This window comes from Rosa chinensis, chromosome 5, assembly GCF_002994745.2.
Source record: "Rosa chinensis cultivar Old Blush chromosome 5, RchiOBHm-V2, whole genome shotgun sequence".
NCBI classification, from domain to species: Eukaryota; Viridiplantae; Streptophyta; class Magnoliopsida; order Rosales; family Rosaceae; genus Rosa; species Rosa chinensis.
The window spans coordinates 9,506,889-9,531,085 of record NC_037092.1 but is presented as its reverse complement, the minus strand read 5'-3'; the positions used below and the strand labels follow the sequence as shown (position 1 = coordinate 9,531,085).

The following is a 24,197-nucleotide window of genomic DNA, read 5'->3' as shown; positions in this document are numbered from 1 at the left end:
ATAGATCAGTTAATAGATGAACTGATTTGTTCTCTGATCTGTAAAAATGCAGCAGATATATGAATTGATTGATTTTGATATATAATCGAATTAAGTGGCATTTACTGTCATTGCATGATTCCTAGCTCTTTCTGCAGAGAGGCAGATATACTTCATAATGAAAACATAAATGAATTCTCCTTGCTATTTAACAACCCACACCCTTAGAGCTAGGTTTCTGTTTCAGAAGTGAAGTGTGAGGAGGTAAGATAGCTCATTTCTCTTCTTCCAGCTTCCTCTTTAGTTTCTATAGCTGTTTTTCTTTGCTAATGTTCAAAATTCCTAGCTCTCTCTCTCTCTCATTCTGTTTGTGTGTTCTCAGAACAAGATCTCTTTAGTTTCTATAGCTGTTTTTCTTTGCTAATGTTCAAAATTCCTAGCTCTCTCTCTCTCTCTCATTCTGTTTGTGTGTTCTCAGAACAAGATCTCTTTAGTTTCTATAGCTGTTTTTCTTTGCTAATGTTCAAAATTCCTAGCTCACTTACTGATCTCTCTCTCTCATTCTGTTTGTGTGTTCTCAGGAGTCAGAACAAGATGTCAGGCAGCTTTATGAGATCATTTTCATGCAAGGGTAGCGGTTCCATTTCCGTTACAGACCAGTAGGGCTCCGGTGGTTTTCATTCCGGCCCAAAACACAAAGCAAGGTTCGACCTTCGGGACATGACGGAGGAAGAGGAGGGCCTTTCCTTTGCTGAGTACTTTAAGAAAAGAGGTCTGCATCATAAGTTGAAGAAACTCATAGCTAAGGAAGAAGAAGAAAGAGAAGAGAGCTATGTCTGTGGTCCAGACAGAACAGCCAGCTGGAGGGGGTACTGGAGGTGTCTTCGAAGACGAGTTCGGTGTCGAAGACGGGTGCGGCGGCGACGGGACAGAGGAGGAAGAGGAGGAGATAGCTTAAGTGGTTTCTGCTTCCCCAATGTCATCATCTCCTGCTACGCCATCATCATCGGTTACTCCATCTCCTGGTGGGAGTCGTCGTGGAAGAAAGCCCAAGTATGACAGTCAAGGCAATCCGAGGCCTTCAAGATCATTAGTTGGGAGGACGTTTTTTAACTGTTGATCTGTTTAACTGACTTGGTGTTCGGTTAATGTTGTTGATCACGTACTAGTGTTGTTTATGTTTCTGCCTATCTAATTAGCTATTGGACTCTACTAGCTAGCTAATGTTGTTTCAAATAGGTTGGTTGTGTGTTCTTTATGGCACCGGGCTCTAATGTTCTTTATGGCTAAAATTCATAAAAAATTAAACATGCTCTCTATAATAACTAAGGAGTCCAAATCTAAAATACTTACCGGTCCCCTAATCAAACCTTACTTTTTCTTCCCAACGTTATTTGGACTGTTTTGGTATTTTCCTTTCGTCTATAAATGAAAAAGGAAATTCTTGGCGCGTACTAATAATATAATAGGTCAAGCGCGTGGCACAGTTAGAACAGTATCCACCTAGTCCTACCTAAGTAAGGAGAGAGAGTCATCGCTGCTCCTCCTATAAAAACCTCCCCAACGCTCCAAACTGGTTCGGCCTCATCATAACTTTACTCTTTCGGACCAGAAAACACTGTTTACCTGACCCTCTCTCTCTCTAGGGTTTCAAAACCACCGCAGCGAGATGCCGTTGGAGGAGGATCCACACGACGATGCTATGGAAATCGAGGAGTCTGACATTCCGAAGCTCCAGACTGACTTTGAACTCGTCTCTTACACTCTCTTCTACGATGAATTTCTAGGTACCTACCTTCCTCTCCTTCTCCTTCTTCTTCTTCCTTGCTTCGTTACACAAGATTTTCTCCTTAAACTAATGGTTCAATTCCAGTCAATCAGATATTTGTTTGTATCGGTATTTATTTGACATTAGCCTTGGTTTACTGAATAAATATGATCACATTCATCATTGTGAAACAGAAAAGTGTAAAATAGAAGCAGAATTTGATGGAAGTGTGTTAAATGGAATTGTAAAATTTGGAAATGTTGTGTCTCATTGTAATGTCTCTTTGGTAATCTCATTGTGGAATAGTATAGGTTGGGCATGCCCAGCTGTTTTATTATATTATGCTTAAATTCAGGGAAACAAAATTTTTGCTTTATTATTTTGAAGTTTTAGTTGTTTGACACGAGCCTCGAGTTACTGAATGAATGCCTATGCACATTCATCCTTCTATATGCGTTTTTTCAGATAGTCAGTTCATTATATAGGAGTGGAAAGCTCCATTTATTGATTATGAGCCTTTGAATTGTGTTGTGCAGACACAGATTTGCTGCAAAGAACATGGCCTATTGTGGAATCCGCCTTAGAAGAGTATGGCCTTTCGTGCACTCTGGATCTGGTAAGTGTCATAATAGATCTGGTATATGAAAACTATCCTGCAAATTTCAGTATATTAATTGACAATCATTGTTAAATTTTCTCTGGATTCATCACTGGTTTTTCTTTTTCTTTTTCTTTACACAAATGTGTGTGTGTGTGTGTTGTAAAAAGGGGTTTTGATTTGATATGCACATACTAAATTGTTGTATTTCTGTCAGGTGAAGGGTTATATGAGAGTGTCCACAACCAAAATGGCTTCAGATCCAGATTTTATATTCACAGCTATTGATATTCTTGAACTTTTGTCAAGAAGTGTTCCAGCAGATTGGGTAATAATGGCAACTTCTTTGTTTTTTGTTTTTTTCTTAACTTATGATTAATGAGCTATTCTATATGTTCAAATGATTTGGTGTAGTTGCTAATGTAGCACTGGTAGAGGATTCTTTATTTATTTTTCTCTTAAGGAAACCGCAAAAAATGGTTGCAGAAGGAATCCTGATCGGCTATATATGTTTTTATTATACTCATTATCTACCTCAACTTAAGATTACTCAGAAACTGCATGGAACTGATTATCAGTCTCCTTAATTTGTTAGTTTGAGCTGACGAGCTATTTTGTATAAACCTTTTAATTTCAGGCAATAAAGATTCTAGATTGCAGTTGCCAACATGACATCATTAAGATTGGGAATCAAGAAGACGGTCTTTGCAGGATATTTGGGATCATTAAGGTTGGTATTGCATAGCTTTTATTCCATCTTTTTTTCTTCTTTTTTTTCCCCTGTGGCCCTGTAGCAGTTGTCTCCCATTTCATGCTGTAAGAGATCTGACTTATTAAATTACTTTATTCCAAATGCTTTTTTTGGGTTCAGAAAGCAAAATCTGACTTGTAAACTCCTTTCTTCCATATGCTTTTTAATATACCTTGGTACTCTTCTTTCCAAAACTAACCCTTACACTCTCATCTAAATAGGAAATGTGTTGTACAAAATTCTATAGGGAAGATGTTGTGGCGGTTCTTTTGAAAAGAATAGTATTTTTGGATAGAAATCCAGTAGAAGTTAAAGAAGAATCAAAGTGTTACAAAATGGAGTGAAAACTATTATAGCTTTTGTTTGATTTAAGGAAGGTCAAGAGTAACCACACTCTTTGAAAAGATATAATGATTAATATAAGGATTCCTATATGTTTTGGCAATGTATACATAAAGCTTCTCTTCTCTTTGATTATGCAAAGGTTTAGAAAACAATTTGTGAAGATAATACAATATAAGGGTATGAGTTGAACTTGGTGTTGTTTGATGTTAGAAAGGGTTCAGTGAAACATGAATCGCTGTGAAGGTAATATGTGCATGAGCCTGTTGAGTGACTTGAGTCTGCCTCAAACCTCTTTGTAGTGCTAGATATGCAAAAGCTCAATTTGTGGCCTTTCTGATTTCTTCTATTGTCTGCAGGAGCAATTTCTTGCACGGAGAGCACTTCTCATGGGTGGCGTCATGAAGGTGCATATTGTGATCTAAATTAAATCATGCTTTGTTCTATCTTCCCATTCTATTGATGCTATTATGATTATTCTCTAACTTTTCACATATAATGGGATGCAGGGACTAGTTGATCTGACGGATTGTGGTATTTTTCTCAAGGTTAGTGTTAATGTTATTTTTAACCTTATGTCTGACATATCCTTTTCTGGTCCTCCCCTTCTGGCCTGCATGTGAACTAAAATTATTGTTTATGAATTATAATATGCCTCTGAATGAACAGGGAAACACTATTGCTGTCCTGGGTTCACTTCATGGATTAAAGACGATAAGGAAGATTGTGGAAGACTGTATAGCTTATGATGTGCCTCCTGCACCCCGTGTCCAGAGGATGAAAAAGAAGAGCCAAGCGAAGAAGGTTAGGAGGATCAAAAGGACCAGTGAAGTGACAATGAATCTTCAAGCTTTGCGTGTCTAAATTGTGTTATATGATGCTCATTTAGAAAATGAGTGACAATATTATCCTAAATGGCCAGATAAGTTAGTGGTGGAGTTATCTTCATCATTACTTCATTAGTAGGGAGTTTAGTTACTACTGTGGTTGTAAAAGGCTGTAGAAATGAGTCTTGAGTTAATATGTTTTTTTGGATGTGATTGGGAACTGAAACAGAGAGATCAAAAGTAAATATTAAACAGAAACTGACCGAGTGTCATTTGCCTGTGGGTTTCTTATATTTCAAGAAAGGTTCAAAATTTTCCTCTTTTTTATTATGTTCAAAAACTTACAAACCCTATTTGTTAGCTTAGTCCTCAGCAAAGGAATCCAGTCTCACATGTACATGACCTTAAATTCTTTTTCTGAAAACTGGACAAGGAAATGCATGTATGATTGTTTTCCTGGTATGAAACAAAAGATTCGTCATAGAGCGAAACCAGCAGTGTATCAGCAATCTGTTTTGGTTTTTCACTTTTGCGATACTAATTTGTGGCAGATGATAACCATGGCCAAAACACATTCTGTTTGGCTCCAAAACCAGCTGGTGTGCAAACAGTCTCTTTTGGGCGAGTGGTTGCGCAGGCGTGCCAGCACCGCGGGGTGCAGTCGTTGGGGTAGTCCCGTGACCGGACTTCTTCTTCAAGCGCTGTGGACGAGGAGAGCACCAACCTCGTCACAGGGTTCTTTTCTTGCCTTCCGGAGAAGGACTTCTTGCCTTACGCGGGTAAGGGCTTTGGTTGTGGTCTCTTTTCTTTCACCGTATCGATACTCAACTTGAAAGCTGAGCAGAGCAATCACTGGGAAATTTGAGAGGAACACGGGTTTGCTAAAGCGTGACTTTAGCTTCGCTGGGTTGCGAGGGCGTTACCCTTGCTTCGCTGGAAGTAACAGTGGCGGTTGTGCTCGCAGTCGGCTCCTGGGGAGACTGGGACTGGAAGTACGGTCGCCGAGTTGATCTGGTGAGGCTGACAGTCGGCTCGCGAGGAGACTAGGACTGGCGGGCGGTCACCGGGTTTCAACGAGGTTGAGGGTTTGCTCTGGGGAGGCTTTGTAATCGCTAGGATTGATTGCTGAAAGAGAGAGGTCCTTTTCTGTATCGTCTTTAGCCTCTATATATAGGCTGTTTGTAGATTCACCTTCCTTAAAGGAATGAAATACTATATTTTAGGCCACAGTTATTGGCCTTGAATCAAATCAAAACTCTTAATAGTTTTGATATTATCGTAGGCGATAATTAATAATTATCCGCCTCTATCGCCGCTAGAATATAGGCAAGGATTAATTGCCTCTGTGAGTCCTGGACGTAATCTTCCTCTTGGATGCGGCAGGATATGCATTAATTATATGTATATGTTCTCGCAGGGACTCTGTAGCCATGCAATCATGCATAATTATATCACCCTTATTTATTGCAATCCCCTTGAAGTGTTTCATGTCCACCTTAATTGCTTGACTACATGGGAAAACTTGGTTCCTTGCATCTTATTGGCTGCAAATAGTTGATGGCCCACCATGCTATCTCTTCCTTGATTGTCTTCTACCATGCATGTGTATATATGTGAAATAGCCACGTATTGGCCTTGATTCATGTAGCTTGTATATATATTCCTTGATTATTGCCATTGCATGCTCCTTATACACGTCCACCATGCCATCAATTGCATGAGAATCTTAACTATTTGCATGTATATTGGTACTAAAGGACAACGAAGGATCATTGTTTCCTTTCTTGATTGATCAACCCAATCTGCTCGCTTGCACAGTACTTGGCAATCAAGCAAACAAATCACCATTAATTATCAGATATCTTGATAATTAATAATAAATCAAAGAATATTCAGATTTGCTCCAAGATTGCTTGGCCTCCAAGTAGGCTTTATTTAGCCTCTAAACAATATATTCCGAGCTTATCGAAAATATATAGCTTGGGTCACCGCTATTAGCCCGGTCTTCTTCAAGTCCCCCATGCCGGAAAAAATGTTATTTTGGGCTCAAACACATTCCATTTGGTTTTTACCCTTCTTGACAATGACTTTGACTGAACGATGCAGAAATGGAGAATCGTTCTGAAACTCTTTAACAATTTAACGCACAGTTATTATTTTCTTTAAATGCCTTCATCATTAGAGTGTCATAAAGAGCATACAACCAACTACTACAGAACCTAATCAATTCGAAACATAAAGAACATAGCTACTCAGATGAAGTGATGAACATGGATCCACCACAACATTAACTAAACTAGAGAGATGCTATATCATAAAAGATGTAAATTAATCCTCCTGCCAGTCGATTTCTGCTAATTACCAGATCATTAACACTTAATGGGGGAAAAACCACCTCTCAACTACTGACCTTGGTGGGATCGGGTTGCCGTGACGGTCAACCTTGCAGCGTCTTCCACGACGAGGAGATGGAGCAGCTGATGATGACGGAGTGGTGCTCCGTGATGAAGTAGCAGCAGGAGTAGTGTTCCCAGATGTTGGAGCCAGCTCATCAGTCGCCGCAGAAGCCGCTCCAGGAACAGTGACGGAGGAGCTGCTACCATAACGTGCCTCTTGCTCTTGCACAGGATCATTGAACTGATCATCATCCCCAACAGTTTGAATAGCAGTGGTAGTAGAAGTACCAGTCCTCGAAACCTTGACTTTCGGCTTCTTCTTCCCTACAACATTAATGTTGGCAGCAAGCTTCTTCCAATAAGCGTAAATCTCCTTCTTCTTTTTGCCCGTGGCCACCTCCCTTTTCAGTACCGGCTTTGCCTTCTCCTTCTCCTTCTTCTTCTTTCTCATTCTAAGCTGTGGTGTGTTCCTGTACTCGTCGACGTCAACAATTACTTTTTCCTTCCCCTTCTTGCTGGTGGAAGCCTCCTTGTTGACGATGCCCTCAATTGCAGCCGTGCTCAATTTGCATGACATGGACTTCAAAAGCTTCGACATCTCGCTCTAAAAACAGCGAAACAGAAAGAGATCAGTAATTTCGGAATTATGAACACAAGAGAAATGTATTTAGATATCAAAAAAACACATACAGATACAAATACTAATGAGGAAGCCAAGAGAAATGAGCTAGCTAGGAACCTGCTCACACTTCACTTCCCAAAACATACCTGGCTCTAGGAGAGTGCCTTGCTTAAATAGCAAGGGAAAGTAAGGGATTCATTTATGTCTTTTCATCTAACTCATAATGAAACATTTCTGCGTCCGCAGTGAATGCCATTTCAGTTTTCAAAAATCAAATTGATATATATAGCTAGGTTTATTAGGACCAAGTTAGGTAGCTTGCTGTTAGTTACTCCCATATCTTTGTGTTTAATAAGAAGATCAGAAGATCAGTTTATCAGAAGTTCAGTAAAAGATATTAAAGACTTATTTGTAATTGCATCAAATTCTCTTGCTTTTGGGGTTTAGGATTTGTGCAACATCACAATTTGTTTGAGTTCCATAGTAATCATGTGTTTTTAATTCTTGGCTACTATGTTCTGGGGATCCTAGAGATCGATGGATGCTGATTAATTACTTTCAAAAGCTACCTCTGTTTTGTATCTTTTGCGCATATATGTTTAAATTAAATAACTTCTAGAAACAGTACTTGCACTCGAGAAGATTTTAGTTATTGCAAGAAGAACTCCAGAGTTCAAGCGAGGTCGGGCATGCCTTGTTTAAACCTCAAAACCTAAAACCATAGTTAATTTCCAGTCTCTTTCCAAGGAAGAATTAATCTCATTGTTACTCGCATGGGAACACAATTAGTTCTTGTTTGCTAATCCCTTATCTTCAAGAGAATCAGAAATGCCGTCTCTTCATTCTTCAAGTACACTCGTTAACAATTCCTCCTACTTCAACTGCGTGCCAATGAAAGATCAAAGTACATGGTAACATGGACCATTTATATACACACACAAACACACAGCAATATTCTTAGTGACCGTCGTATGTATTAAGGTCAATGCTTATGTTGAAACAGAGGACGGTTAAATAGAGAAGACTATTTATCAGATTATTGGACAGTAGACCTGTAGTAGCTTCACATTAGTTGATCTCATAAGTGCGCTACTTATCGTGAGAGTGATCAAGTGATACAATAACCTGTTTCACGTAGCAAAACCAAGTCTTATGGGTCCAAAGTTGTGCATAATGTGGATGTCCGATAATCAAATTAGATCTATACATGACTTATCATAATAAACGGAATTGTGTTTAAGTGATCCGTAAACATATATAGTAAAACTTCCACCAAATGTTATAGTTGTCTCAAATTTTTGTTTTACCGTTTATAATAGAAAAATGAAAGCCTCGGTAGGTAATGATGTTAGTATAAAAGGATAATTTTTTTTTTTTTTTTTGGGTTTTTAATTGGAAAGATTCCATACATTAATAAAAATCTAAAGGACAACATGACCTCGTTAAGATCTAAAAAAATAAAATAATCACACCAATAATAAAAATGACTACGACTCTTCTACTACGATTCAAGTGAGCCAATGAGAGGCTCAATGCAGCCGCACTCTGGGCGCGGTCTTATTACAAGTGCTAGGAAGTAGGAGCATTATAAATAAATAGCAAATTACCACTACCTACATTCTTAGTCCATAAATTACTATTAGTCATTGCTAGACCTTTTCTGCATGCACACTCGGCTATTAAAATGGAGGCTGAGGCGTGTAGAGTTGGTCTTCTTCTTGGTATACACCAAGGTTGGACGGAAGTAGAAATTAAAAGTGACTCTGCCCTCCTGATTGCCATACTCAAGAATGAGGAGAAGAATTTCTCGGAGGTAAGTCGGGTTTTTGATGATTGTAAGGAGTACTAAACTGCTTTTCAATCTGTGGAAATTCGACATATTTACCGTGAAGCAAATGGTGTTGCACATAGGCTTGCACACCTTGCTAGTTTATCTTTTATTGATGATGTTTGGTTAGATGGACTCCTGCTATTATTCAAGATGTACTCTACGAGGATTATTGTAATAGTTCTACTATAGCTCGGGGTTCAGGTTTTATGTCCCCCCGATGCAAAATCTTAATATTAATTTAATAAATGGAACCGGGCATGGGGCTGAGCCTCCCAGCTAAGCTAGATTCCAAACCCCTTTAAAAAAAAAAATATTACCATCAGCAGACCTGCCTTTTGAATTCCCATGTGCTACTGTGCAAGGCCCATGCGCAAGGTATTACACCTTGTAGTCAGATTCCTTCTATTTTTAAATTGTTTCTATTGACAAATAAATTACAAAACTGCCCTTGTTGTTTCGATAATGTGGATTAACACTGTTAAATGTCAGTAGCATTATGAAGAAAGAATATTTCTACATTCCATCTTTGTTTTTCTTAGAAACAACTCATTTATTTAATAATCCCAAAAACTATTTATACATATTACAGTATGAAACTTAAACACTATATCATTTATCTCGAGCTTTGTTGCTTTCACATATAAGTTGCTTTGAATTTCACCTCTTCTCATGGTGAGAAGCTTCTCCAGCTGGATTTCCTGGAGTATTGACCCTTAGTACTATATTGACCCCTAGTAGTATACTAGCCCCAGTACTATACTAACCCTCAGTAGTGTACTGATCCCTAGTAGTATTTTGACCCCAAGTAGTATACTAGCCTGGCCTTCTCGCGTTTGCTCACTTTAGCATTGCTTTCATTAGCTCTATCCTGCAAGTCAATTTGCAACACAGAGCATAAGGGATGACAAAGTGTGCCCAAAAATGCTTTGGTGATTACAACTCTAATCATTTATCTTCAAATATGTTGAAACAACTCTAATCCTTTCTCTTCAAAAATCATAGCATTCAAACACATAAGAACTATCACTAAACTTGGAGCCTAATCTCTATAGTTTCTTCCATTTCTTTCCAAGATAAAAAATGAAAAAGAAAAAATAAAAGGAAGTAGATGATTCAAGCAGCAAATTTTGCAACTAATGCATGAACTTGCAAGAACACAGAACAAAAAAAAAGTAACAAATTTTTGGTCAAACTAACATAAACACAAAACTAAAGCATTACACAACACCACCAATCCAATAAGAAAGTAACATAAACACAAAACTAAAGCTATTGACCCTCAATACAAAACTGATAATCAGACTATAGCTACTGACCTGCAAATGAAATGTTGCTGAGTCCTGCAGAAATAAAAAATAAATTAAGATCAGTACAGCTCCACCAAATTGCAAAACAAATAAATAGCACACAGTCCATTATAGCTTACCCAAAACCTGTGACAACACGAGGCTGAAGTTACTGACCCTCAGAATTTCTCAACCAAAATTTCTCAGCTAAAGCTACTAAGCATTATCAAATTTCAACAGTGTTGAATGCATAATCAGACTATAGCTACTGACCTTCAGCAACTACAAATTTCTCTACTAACCTTCAAGCTAGCCCTAGCTTCACAGAATCCTTGCCACCGAGGTTGTGCCCTCGCTTCTCCCGCTGCTTCGTCGGAGGCCTAGCTTCGCAGTCTCGCTTCATCGAATGCTTCGCAGCTCGCTTTGTCGGCTGCTTCGCTGGAGCCCTAGATCGATTTAGGGAGGATCTGGATTTTTGGAACGGTTTCGATTTTGGAACCGTTCTAATTTTAAGAGAAATTAGTTTTGTGAATCTCAGTGGCATATTTAATAATTTTCTTAATATTTGAGTTTTTGTCTTTACAATGGTCTGCCGCACGGGATATTGATTTTAGAGTCTGTCATTGATAAATAATAGGGTCTTTTTGTAGTTAATGGTAAAAAGTTCATAAATAAATCTAATTTAAGAAAAATTATTTTTTATAATAGAAAAAAACACATGATGACCTACCGTACCCAGTCCCCACCGAAGCTTACTTTTGTCCAAAAAAGGAAAGTCTTGGCGCGCATAGTGGGTCAAGCGCGTGGGACGGTTAGTAATGTGCCAAGTATCCTCCTACCTAACTGGCGAGAGAGCATCATTGCTCCCCGATCGGCTTCACTTTAAAACTCTCTCTCTCTCTCTGAACCCTGCGAACTCTGAGAACTCAAATTAAAAACCACCGCAGAGAAACAGAATGAAAGAGAGATCGGTATTTAAGCTGGCTAGGGAATTATGAACAGACGATACATCTCTGATTCGTATCATGATATCATTTCAGTCTTTTAAAACTTACGGCTTGGGACCAAGCTAGCTAGGTAGCTAGCTATAGCTAATGATTACTTCATATCTTTGTCTTTATTGAGAATATCAGAGTATCAGAAGATCAGTACTAGCTAGGGACTAACGATTTGTACAAACTTCAAATTTTCTTGCTTTTAGGATTTACACAACTGGAAGATTTATTTGCATTCCATACTCTCCATTTATCTTATAATTGTTGGCTGCTTTGTTTTTTTTTTTTTCTGGGGATCCAAGAGTAAAGAGGTAGCCAACAATTCTTGAATGCTCTAGCTGGCTGTAAATTAGTTTCCAAAGCTACCTCTGTTTTTGTATATTTTGTGAAAGAGTAAGAGAGTAGTTTCTAAAGTATGTCCCAAGTTCCGACAAGGGCCTTCCAAAATCCATGGTTTATATACAATAACAATGAATTACTAAGAGTACCCAGTACAACTTCTGTACGTAATTAACAAGTTGTCATTTTGCTAAGATGAATTGGTTCATTACGCATGGATTAATTTTAAAACTTGTCTCTTTAAAACCTAAACCCTGAAACCATATAGAGTTGATTTCCACAGTAGCCTAGCTAGATCAGTCCACAAATATTTACCATCTCATTTACAACTCTCTTCTTACTCGAGTAATAAATTTAAATCACTTCAGAAGACGTGAATCAAGTAAAATTCTTAGACAATGCATGTGTGTCGAAATTAAGATAAGATATATATAGACACTTACAAAGGGTAACAAAAAAATTACATGATAAATTTACCCTATTCAAGTGATGCCGTTGATATATTAGTCTGTTTAACAACGTTCACGGAAGATTGACTGGCTGGAAAAGTAAAACATAAAGCAAAGTTGATACAGTAACTCTCTTGCCGGTCATAACATCCTCTATGCTTGTGTATGCAATACAAACAGCCAAATTCTTATGCGTCCTTGTGAGAAACCTGATAAACTCAATAAAAATGTTTTTAAGGGGAGTAACTAATGAAAGGAGGAAGACTCAATTGATCTCACTTATTCACAATCTATAGGTTAAAGCTAGGTATATGTGGAGATTGAAAAGGTCATCTTGGCTACAGCTAGTTGGTCGGAGAATGGTCGAGGCCAGGGACTGTTGTGCGACTTCTTTCAGCAAAAGTATCTCCAAAATGTCTCTTCCTCATTGACTCAAAAAGTATAATTAGGCCTCACCATTTGGCCCTAAACCCGCCCGGCCCGTAGGGCCAAAGCCCTACTCGGCCCTTGCATTAGGGCGGGCCGGCCCAACCTTTTTTAAAATAGGGTAGGGTATGAGTTATGCAAGTGAAGCCCGGCCCTACCTTGTGGCCCGGCCCGACCCTACCCTGCTGCCCGTCCCGTCCCGGCCCAGCTTAACCCTAAAATTTATATTTTATTTATATTTATTTTCTCTATTACATATTTACATAGAAAGGAAATAAGAAATCTGCTATTTTAGAGAATGGGTAATATTCTGTCTTCTGTCCTAAATGGCCAAACCCAATTGATTTATGAGGCCCGTTTTGCCTATACTGAACCCAAAACCCAAAGTGTTGTCAACTAGGTCATTGACTAGAGTCACTCGACCTAAAGTCCTAAACACTTCCCAATTCACATATCAGCCATATCTTATCCATTTGAGAGAGAGAGAGAGAGAGAGGTAGGCGACGGTGCAGTCCGATCCGTAGCCGCCCTTCGCCGACCCTGAGACCCCGTCACAGCCCTTCGCCGATCTGGCAACCCATCCTCCTTCTCCGATCCGTAAAGCCCTCTTCCTCCGCCTGCACTCCAATCCATCGCAGACCTCGAGACCCATCCTCCTTCCCCGATTCGTTTTGCCAATCCCGAGACCCATCCTTCTTCTCCGATCTGTAAACCCATCCTCCTCCACCTGCAGTTCAACCCATTGCAGACCTCGAGACCCATCCTCCTTCCCCGACCCCTATGGCTATCCTCCTCCGCCTGCAGTCCGACCCGTCGCAGCCCTTCGCCGACTTCGAGACCCAGTCACCGCCCTTCGCCGATCCCGAGACCCAGTCGCCCCCCTTCCCCGACGCCTTTACCAATATAAAGCGCAAGCATTCGACTGATTCGAGAATAAAGACTGAGGCTTTTGCTTTTGGGTAGCATGATGATGGAGATTGAAGAATAAAGACTGAAGCTTTCGAGTTTCACAACTGTGGGTAGTGAAATCACCCGATTGTTTGTCTAGGTACGCCAATTAGCTACTCAATTTAACATTTCCTTTGGTTTTACAAAGAATTTTTCTAGTTACGGTTCAAATTTGATGACCTACTTGTTGGTGTTTTCTGGTTTTCTATTTGGGTTGAGAGAGAGACGGAAGAAGAAGACTCCCATATTTTAAGAAGAAGACTCTGTGGTTGGGTTTAGCTCTCAGATGCCAGCAACAGAATAAGACTAATATGGTGAATTTAGCGTTTATTCTTTTTTCTGTTCCATGCAAATTTCTTTATATTTGGTGGTTGAAACATGAATTACTAGCCAATTTGTATGAAGTGGGTCCGTGGGACAGTGGGTTAGTCTATATAGAGATTTTTTTTACTGTTGTTCACACACCCGTAAATATTAAGTTACCGTCATTCTAAAAAATAAAAAAAAAAAATTAAGTTACCGTTAGACAGAATATGGTCGTTGCAATCCTCTTTTCCTTGTCTGATCTCTATAAATAAACATAAACGTCAACTTATTTTGATATTCCAAACATAAACATCAATTTAGTATCCAGCTCTGAACTACTAGTAAGAGTATCAGTATTTTCAATTAACCTATTTTTCTCTTGATTACAATTTAGTATTCAGTATCCTTATCAAGTTTTTTTGTGTGTGTGTGTATTTTACAGTGGAACAGATGGAGCACTAGCAGACTTGCAAGGAGGATGGGGAGGGCTTTGTGTATTATGTTCAAGCTTTCGAGTGTCTCTTCAATTTGTTATAAAAGTTTCCAGTAAACTCTAACCTTTCTATAGTTCAGTGCACTTGTTGTTGTATTGTGTGTGAGTCTAGACGTCTAGTTGTATTGTTGTTCCACTTAGTGTCGTTTTGTTAACTTAAGATTTCTCCCGAGTGTGATGGAGGAAATGGCTGAATCAGTAACTAGTTCAATAAATGTTGCTTCCATAGACCCAACAAATTCACAACCTCCTTTACCTAATCAACAAACTTCGAAAAACCTCCTTTACAAAGAAAGCAAATAGATAAAAAGGAAACTGTTTAGAACTTCTATGAAAAGGTTGAAGTCACTGAGGGTAATGTTGCTGTGAAATATGCTAAATGTAGTATTTGCTCTCAATTGATGGTACGTGGAGGAAGTTATGGCACTAGCCATTTACGTAGGCATTAGGAGGGTCATATTAGTAGTCAATCAGTTGATATTAGGACTCAAATGCAATTAGGATCAGATTCTAGTGGGAATGTGTTTAATTGGTCTTATGACAAGGATGTTGCTAGAAAGGAAGTTGTAGACTATGTCATTAGGGTTGAACAACCTTTTACATTTGTAGACAAACATGATTTTAAGGGACTGATACAAAGAGCATTTTGTCCTCAATTTGTGGGAACGTCAGCTTCTACTTGCAAAAGGGATATCATGAAGTTTTTTGTTGAAGGAAAAAAAGAGTTGCTGAAATTGTTTGAAAGTTTTCAAGGAAAAATTTGTTTGACTTCTGATTGCTGGTCGTCGCGTCAAAAGATGGGATATATGTGTCTTACTGCCCATTTTATTGATAAAAATTGGAATTTGAATAAGAGAATTATTACTTTTAAAATGATAGAGTACCCACACACTGGTGAATCACTTGCTAATCACATAAATGAGGAGCTGATTTGTTGGCGCATTCATAGAAAAATTCTTTCAATATCTTTAGATAATGCCACCAATAATGATGTTGTCGCTGAATTACTCCCTGAGTTTCTTATGCTGAATTCTGCCTTTAAGAAGATATTTCATGTGCGATGTAGTGCTCATATTTTAAATTTAATTGTTCAAGATGGTTTGACTTTGTTATCTCCATCAATTGAGAAAATCACAAATATTGTTCGTAGCATGAATTCATCTATTAAGAGGCATGAGTTATGGGTTAATTGTTGTAATGACTTGAATATGCCAAAGAGGAATATCGATGATGTTCCTCAGGGCCGGCCTTGCTGCTGGGCAGCGTTGGCGACCGCACATGGCACAATAGAGAAGAGGGCACCATATTTTTTAAATAAGATTTAATATAGGATTAAATTCTGTTTACTACCCTGTACTTTCAAGGGTTCCTCAATTCAGTCCCTGCACTTTTAATTTAATCAGAAAAATCCTCGCACTCTCCAATTTCATCAAATCGATCCATTCCGTCACTATTCCGTCAATTTTCTCTGTTAAGGTGCTGACGTGGCACTTTTTCACAGGGAAATTCCCAAAATACCCTTACTCAAAGCCTCTTCCTGCAGAAGCACCTCTCTCTACCTCTCTCTCCCACTTCTTCTCCGTCCTTCCCTCACCCTTAGTAACCACCCAAATCAGAACAAGCCCACCGCCTCTCTCTCCAAAACTCATTTCTCCAACTTAGCCTCCCGCGCCCTTTTCTAATCCGCCATTGACAACACCACCGCCGCCGACGTCGTCTTCGCTCAGCCGCCACCGAAGAACATCCCCAAGCCCATCGGAGCTCGTTCGTTGTCTTCTCCCTAGATCGGATCAGCTTCTCCCTGGATTGGATCATCTTCTTTCTTGGCCTCGATTTTGGGTTCGAATCTGAGCTCCAGAGAGCTGCTCCACCTTAGAGCACTCTGTCGCCGACTCCGTTTTGGGTTTGGCGTTGTTGGACCGGACGAAGTTGGAGAATCTGATTCACAAGGTTCTGGGTTCATTGTAATTGTGTGTTGATGATGGGTGTGATGAGGTTTGGAGAAGAGTTGCCGAAATGAGGAGTTGGGCTTGGAGGGAAGTGAGAAATCCGGAGAGGAGGATTTGAGGGAATTAGGTCTGAGGGTGGCAGAGAGGATTTGTTGGAAGAGGAAGTAAGGAGGTGAAGAAGGAGAAGAGTTGGAAGAAGGAGAAGAAGAAGAGAAGAGTTGCTGAAATGAGGAGTTGGGTATTGTTGGTCTCCTCTGAGGTTACTATTCACGGCGGCATCTCCGGATTTTTGGTTCGATTATGGTGCTGGCTTAGTCACAGAACAGGAATTGATATTCAAATTGATTGTCAAAGGTAAATCTAAGTTCTTGGAATGAAACTGTTCTTCAAGAGATTTCTTGTTGAAAGTTTGGTTGGATGGAAACTGATTGGAAAATTGAGTACGGACTGATATGTAATTACATTGAATTGGCTTTGGAATTCTAAATATGTTATGATTGTTCTTGGCAGTGAAATCTTGAATTTTGCTACTGAAGTGGGTGATTTACATTTGAACTTTGAGTTCGGGTCAAGTTTGTTAATTAGACTTTGAACTCTGTATAGCAAAGAGGTTAGAACAAATTGATTAAAGGCAAAACTTGTTGTGCTGGAAGGTGATATTGTTATCTTGGTCTCAGTATGTTTACTGTGAAATTAATTGGGAGGTGGGCTTGGAGGGAAGTGAGGAATCCAGAGAGGGGGATTTGAGGGACTTGGGTCTGAGGGTGGCAGAGAGGGTTTGTCAGAAGAGGAAGTGAGCTCAAAGGAGAAGAGTTGGAAGAAGAAGGAGAGTTTGTGTTTATACTTGTAGGGGTATTTTGGGAATTTCCCTGTGAAAAAGTGCCACGTCAGCACCTTAACAAAGAAAATTGACGGAATAGTGACGGAATGGATCGATTTGATGAAATTGGAGAGTGCAAGGACTTTTCTGATTAAATTAAAAGTGCAGGGACTGAATTGACGAACCCTTGAAAGTACAGGGTAGTAAACAGAATTTAATCCTTTAATATATATATATATATATATATATAGAAAGATAAGTACAGAACGTTTAAAAAAAAAACATAGATTTCTAGACACAATCTGCATCTTTTCTTCTTCTTCCAACTGCACGCACGACATCATTATTCCAGTGTCTCTAACTCTCTCCCAAACCTTGAAATCAAGAAAATTCTCTTTAAATTGGTTTCATTGGTTATTCAATCCTTCAATTTCTTTTCATCATTTATCATCACCCACTCTTTCTCTTCTCTATGCTTCTGTTCTTCTACGGTGTTCATACGAATTCTTCAACTTTCCATCAATGTAGGCTGAAGTATATATAAATCAAAATAGGTATTGGGTGTTTTTCAATTTTGATAGTGGGTTACTTGATTTTTAAGTTCTATTGATTTCTAACAACCTGCTAATTCGTTTTCAATTTTCAATATTAGGTGCAATTGGAAGTTGGAGTTGCAAGTCGATCTCGATCAGAAAAGGAAAAACAAGAAGGAACAAAGTTGATTCCATGTTTTATTGTTCTATGCAAGTATTTACATTCAAAGTTTAGCGGACTTATATTTGGCTTCTCTTTAGAGATCTCAATTATTGAAAACTTTTTTTTTCATTTCATTTTATTGATGAATATACAAGTTATGTTATTTTTTGCCCAGGGCCTTAAAAAACTTAGGACCGGCCCTGATGTTCCTCATAGGTGGAATTCCACATATGATCTGTTGCAATTAGCTGAAAGGTATAATTTAGTTTTGAATCGATATGTTCAAAAACTAAACCAATCTACTCGTCATTCCACTTTAGTACCTCCCACTGATGAAGATTGGTTAATAGCTACAATTGTGTGTCGTTTTTAAAAAAAAAAAAAATTCTTCAACAAAAAACTTGTGTGGTGTGTATTATCCGACATCATGTCGTGTTATTCCTTGCTTAGTAAGTATTAATGCAGCTTTTAATAAATATTCTCGATATGCTGTAATTGATGCTGCTTTGACTGCCATGAAGGCAAAATTTGCTAAGTATTGGAAAACATTTCCTACTGTATTTTGTCTTGCTGCTGCTATGAATCCTAGGTATACGTTTTTTGCAATTGGTTAATGGATGAAAAGTATGAATGTTGAGGATTGGGAAATCAAAACTACTATATCTTCTCTAAAGCATCAATCAGTTGAATTACATGATATGTACAAGGAAAATATAGTGCCTTCGGTTCCAACCTGTAGTATAACCTCTCAATTATCTGTATCTTCTTCTGATTTTCTGGTTTTACCTATTGATGAAGATGAGGACTTTGCTGAGGAGGTCTTAAAAAAGGCTAAGACAGCAAGTTCTACTTCCAGCTCTTCATTAAATTCTGATTTACAATATTATATTGATATGCCTCCACTTGAAATTGCTTATGGACAGGAATTTAACCTTTTAGGTTAGTGGAGATCTCATGAAGAAGTGTATCATGTCCTATATGTGATAGCTCGTGACCTACTGTCCATTCCAGCTTCAACGGTAGCATTAGAATCAGCTTTTAGTGCCGCGGGGGGGTGTCGTATCGGAGAAGAGAGCAAATTTGAGCCCAAAACACAATTGAAGCATTGATTTGTGTAAAAGATTGGAAGCTAGCAGAAGCTAGACAACAAGACAGGGAGCAAGATGAGCAGCGAGCTAAAGAGATACGAAATGCACAGTTAGCAGGACAGGAATGGATGCTTGCCCTTGAACGTGCTCAATCAAACTCAGCTGTGAACGAGTCAATCACAAATATTGAGTAGAGGTTGGTGTATTGTTTTGAACTGCACATTACGGTTCTTATAGATGGGTTTATGTGCATAAGTAATGATGGTCTGCTGTAGATGGTTTATAGATGGTTTAATTTATTGTTTTTTAACATATTTTTGTATTGTGTTTTAACAGACTCATGGGAAGAGAGGATTATTGGATCTTGACCACGGAAGTGTTCAAGAATGACACGTTTCCTATTTTTTTTTTTCTTGGACTGATGTAGGCTACATCATTTAGTAACTTTAGTTTATGTAATATTGTAATTGATGATATGGAGATTTCAGACTACAATATTGAAGACATTCAGTGATTTCAGTTATTCAAATTTGATGTTATTCCTTGTTTAGATTTCACTTTGAGAGTTTGAGTTAAAAAGTGTTAAACAGAGAAAGGCCCGGCCTGGCCTTTTCGACCCTTGCGAAATGGGCCTTAAGGGCGGGTAAGGGTTTACATATTGAAGCTTCAACCCGGCCCGGCCCTAAGTTTTGTTGACTTGGTCAAAGTCGGGCCGGCCCTACCCTAAATTTTTAGGGCTTAGGGTCGGGCCGACCCTAACCCGGCCCATGATGACCCCTAAGTATAATAATCTTTCTAGTACCCGGACTAGCTAGTTATTTATGAAACAAGTCTTATGAGACAGGCCATTTTGTTGAGAATGACTAATGATCTGTGAATGGATCATCGATCTCTTAAGTAGCTTGGCTCTTGAAGTCTTGATCCTAATATATTGTTGACCCTAAAATGCATGCATGTTCGGGTTTTTAGGGTTTTCATATATGGTTCGGATATAACAATGCTCGGGGCTTTGCCTTCCTCTCCAGGTGGTGGGCCAAATTCAGCATCCCTAAAGTCTTATGGGTGGAGGTCTAGGAAGAATATGAGAATAACATGGAACAGACTCCAAATCTTAGCCATCTCTGAAATATGCACCCAAAAATTTTGAAGAAAATTCCTAGAGATGTAAAGAAGCACGGAGACTAAAACAAAATTATCATCATCCGCACGGTAACTTAAGAGTTAGAATTACTGAAAAGTTAAGTGGAGTGAGTTAGACTTATGACGATCCTGAATTCCTAAGTCAAAGTGAATAGAAGTTTAAAAAATTGATGATGATGCTACGACTCAAGGGATGAGAATTGGTACATTTAACTAAAGTAGTTACTGTTGGGATTGTGTGGTTCAACAAAAACAAAACACCGTTCGTGGTAAATAAAATCTCCACATACATGAGAACATACGTTCAATCATGAGATACTTCATGTAAACTAGTAAGTCTCCGCAACAATAATGTTGTCACTTCTCACCTTTCACAGTGGTTTAGTATGTTTGTTTCAAGTTTCAACTCAACATCACTAATTCTGTGACTACGCGTCTTTACGTGTATTGAATAACAACTCATTCAATCACCATAAATGTATATAGGTTAACATATATAGCCAAGCTATAAGTATATGGTGAGGAGAGCTTCTAATGAGGACTACTAAAATGAGAAATAGTTGAGGACTTATTTGTGAGATTCACTTTTCGAAAAAAAATTTGCAAATCAACTATTAGATGTTTAGATATTTATGTAGATCATATGCAATTTTTCAACCAAATTGAAAATCATTAAGACATTCATAATCATGATTTATCAATTATGAAAATGAACAGTTCATGTTTGACAGATTTGGTTCGTTCATTGATTTGATCTACTTCGATACCTTAACGATTAGTAATTTGAAAGAAAATTTTCAGAAGTGATCTACTCATATATACGTAAATATCTAACTGTTGATTTGCCGTAATGTAATAGAAAAGTGGGTCTCCCAAACCATTAATTAGAAAGTTTTCAACTAGTTCTCATTATAGTGATCATCATTAAAATGACTCTTATATATGGTGGTAGAGGTAGGGCTGGGTTCGGTTCGGTACCGGAACTGCAAGTCCAAAACCAGCTACCGTACCGAACTAGTTTGGTATACAAAATCTTCTCCCATTACCACAGAAGTCGGTATACCAACATATCGGTATACCGAGAAGCTCAGTTGGTATCGGTTGGTTGGTCCTCCAATCGAGTTTCTAACAAGAGTGAAGAGTTAAAGAATCACTGAATCCAAAACCCAGAAATTGAGAGGCTGAGAATTGAGGGCCCGTGCCGGAGAGAGAGAGAGAGAGAGAGAGAGAGAGAGAGAGAGAGAGAGAGAGAGAGAGAGAGAGAGAGAGAGAGAGAGAGAGAGAGAGAGAGAGAGAGTCCAGAAAGAAGAAAGAAGAAAAAAGAAAGTAGAACGAGAAAGAGAGAAGAAGAAGAGTGTCTCCAGAAAGAAGAAGAAGAAAGAGAAGAGAGAAAAATAAAAAATTAGAAGAAAGAAGAAAGGAAAGAGAGAGTAATAAGAGAGGGTCCAGAAAGAAGAAGAGAGAAGAATAAAAAACTAGAAGAAAGAAGAAAGATGAGAGAGAAGAAGAAGTGACCGTCCAGGAAGAAGGAGAGAGAATAAAAAACTAGAAGAAAGAAGAAAGAGAAGAGAAAAGAAGAAGTAAGAAGAATAAAAAATTAAAAAAACATGAGTAATTAATTAATTATATATTAGTTCGGTTGGTACGGTATACCATGTATATACAAAAATTGAAACCATTACTGTACCATGTATGTGGAGTCGGTACGGTTGTACCGTACCAAGAGTTCGGTTACCGACAGTGTCGGTTACCAACTTCTTTAGTTCGGCTCGGATTCGGTTGGTTGGTTTGTCTCGGTTGAAAATATCATCCCTAGGTCGAGGTATCGATAAGACCGCAACTGTGAATAAGGACTTGTTGGCTAAAGCTAGTTGCCCGGAGAATGGTCAAGGCCGGGGACAATGGTGTGCTACTTCTTTCAGCAAAAATATCTACAAATTGCTTCTCCCTCAATCCTCATTGAAATTACAGTATAAAAATACTTCTAGTTGCTCTAGTACCCGGGCTACTTACTTATGGGGCAAGTCAGACGATACAGGGCATTTTGTGGAGAACTACAATGTGCTGATAGAACCCTTAATAAGTGGCTTGGCTCTTGATGAATGCAGGACTTTTGGATTTTAATGATTGAAATACTATGATGTAGGATTGTAGGGCTTTGCCTTCCTCTCCTGGTACTGGGCCAAATAATAACGTGGAACCACCCACCACCCCCGGATATGCAGACCCGCAAGTTTTGAAGGAAAATCCTAGAAAACATAAAGGAGGTCGGAGACCGAAACAAAATTCTGATAGAATAAATTATAATAGCAATTGCCTAGTACAGCGAGCTAGACGCCTAGACCCATGACTGTCCTAATCGAATGTGAATCAAAATTTCAAAAGAATGATAATGATCAACTCAATGGATGATAATAATAATAAAAACAAGTTTCACATACATTGAAAATAGACCGTTAGACATTCAATTAAAAAATCGAGATTTATTTGGAATAAAAGTTATCACTTCTCATTACTCAAAGAAGTTAAATCTAAATCTAATACGTTTGAACGGTATGTAATATATTGATAGGCTACGCACGTTGTGTATTGCAGAACAACTTATTCAATCGACATAATGAACATATCTGTACTAATGAACATATATGAACTATTGATCTGTATGCAAGGGAATATGGATGGATGTGTAGATATATAGGTTTACACGCACCAATGCACATCGCAAAGATCGAGAGCCATACCATTCCCATTCCATTCCATGCATATATATGGAGTGCACGCTACGAAAACAGATCTCAACCCAACCCATGCACCAAAAATTGGGGCTCCAATGCAAATTCACATGCCTTTCTTCCTATTTTCCGGCTCCACAATTAGTCAATCACACTGATCAGAGAAGTTTACCAATGCATTGACTTTTTTGAGTTCAAAACTCATTTAAGAAAGATATATACCCAAATCTACGTACTGATCCATACATGATACATCTCATAGCAACTGATATATATTAATTAAATGACTCGGAATGACATGAAAGGAAAAACCGAGAGAAACTCTATCTGATGATTTTTATTCTTTCATAGTATAGTTTTACTATATATATCTACCACTGGTTATTATAATCGTCTATTACATGACTAATCAAGAAAATGGTGTTTACAATTCTCATGCCACCTTTCCGATGAAACAAAAACAAAACAAAAAGATGGCCCGGAAAAGATCCGGTCGAGTTAAACAAAACCCACCAAGAAGCTCATATATAAAGAAAGTACAAAACAAACAAATCAGCGATCACAAAAAGTAATCCATTACCGCATGAACAAATCGGTGATCTAGGGTTTAGCTAGGTCGCAGAAGACGACGGCGGCGTTGGGGTTTCCGTTGTGGCAAGGCGACGAGCCAGAAGGAGGGACGAAGCCCTTTGGAAGCATGACGGAGAAAGGCCCGTTGTTCTTGAACTTCTTGGTCGGATTCTTGTTTCTCTTACGGGCCCGTTTCTTGTGGTTCTTGGTTAATCGGCGTTGTTGGCGGTCGAGGAGAAACGGCGTCGTGTTCTTGACGTAGAACACTTGGTACTGGGTGGTAGTGGTGGCGGTGTAGGAGGAGGAGGAACGGGTTTGATCGTCGGGTGATGAAGAAGAAGTGGGGAAGGCGAAGAAGAGGAAGGTGCAGAAGAAGAGGATGAAGTACTTGAGGAAAGTACCCATGAGAGAGAGAGAGAGAGAGAGTGGTTTTGGTTTCTGGTGCAGAAAGTGTTACAGTCTTGAGGAAATTTCCCGAGAGTAATGAGAGGTGTACCGTTATTAATCCCAAGAACAGGGAGAGTCAGCTTGGATAGCTAGGGATTAATTAAGGTGATTATTCCGCGGGTCAGGGATTGAAATCTCTTTTGCGGGCCCGGGTTAAATTTTATAAATTAGCGGAAGCCCAATGGATTAGTGGGCTAGCAAAGCTTTAGAGGATTTTAGTTTTAGGGGATTTTTCCATTAAGTACCTTCTAAGAATTGTGGCAATACTCGTTTAATAATTTAAAAAATGACTTGTTGGTGCTAACACACTGTAAATGTAAGGTCACGGCTTTGAATTTTACTGGTATCAGAAATGTTGGGATTTTAGGGTGATTTAAAAAAACAACCATTGATTCCCTC

General features: G+C 38.7%; 2 protein-coding genes across 2 annotated transcripts; one reads left to right on the top strand and one right to left on the bottom strand.

Annotated features, from left to right (window-relative positions):
• Positions 1 to 1,433: 1,433 nt before the first annotated feature.
• LOC112202550 (KRR1 small subunit processome component homolog) lies at positions 1,434 to 4,543 on the top strand. The gene is made up of 7 exons (XM_024343559.2): positions 1,434 to 1,766; positions 2,284 to 2,363; positions 2,563 to 2,673; positions 2,983 to 3,075; positions 3,798 to 3,845; positions 3,948 to 3,986; positions 4,108 to 4,543. The coding sequence occupies exons 1-7, from the start codon at positions 1,649 to 1,651 to the stop codon at positions 4,300 to 4,302; spliced, it is 684 nt and encodes a 227-aa protein (XP_024199327.1). The 5' UTR covers positions 1,434 to 1,648; the 3' UTR covers positions 4,303 to 4,543.
• Positions 4,544 to 23,381: 18,838 nt separating this feature from the next.
• LOC112203085 lies at positions 23,382 to 23,756 on the bottom strand. Its single transcript, XM_024344105.1, has one exon. The coding sequence runs from the start codon at positions 23,754 to 23,756 to the stop codon at positions 23,382 to 23,384; it is 375 nt and encodes a 124-aa protein (XP_024199873.1).
• Between the last annotated feature and the right edge of the window lie 441 nt (positions 23,757 to 24,197).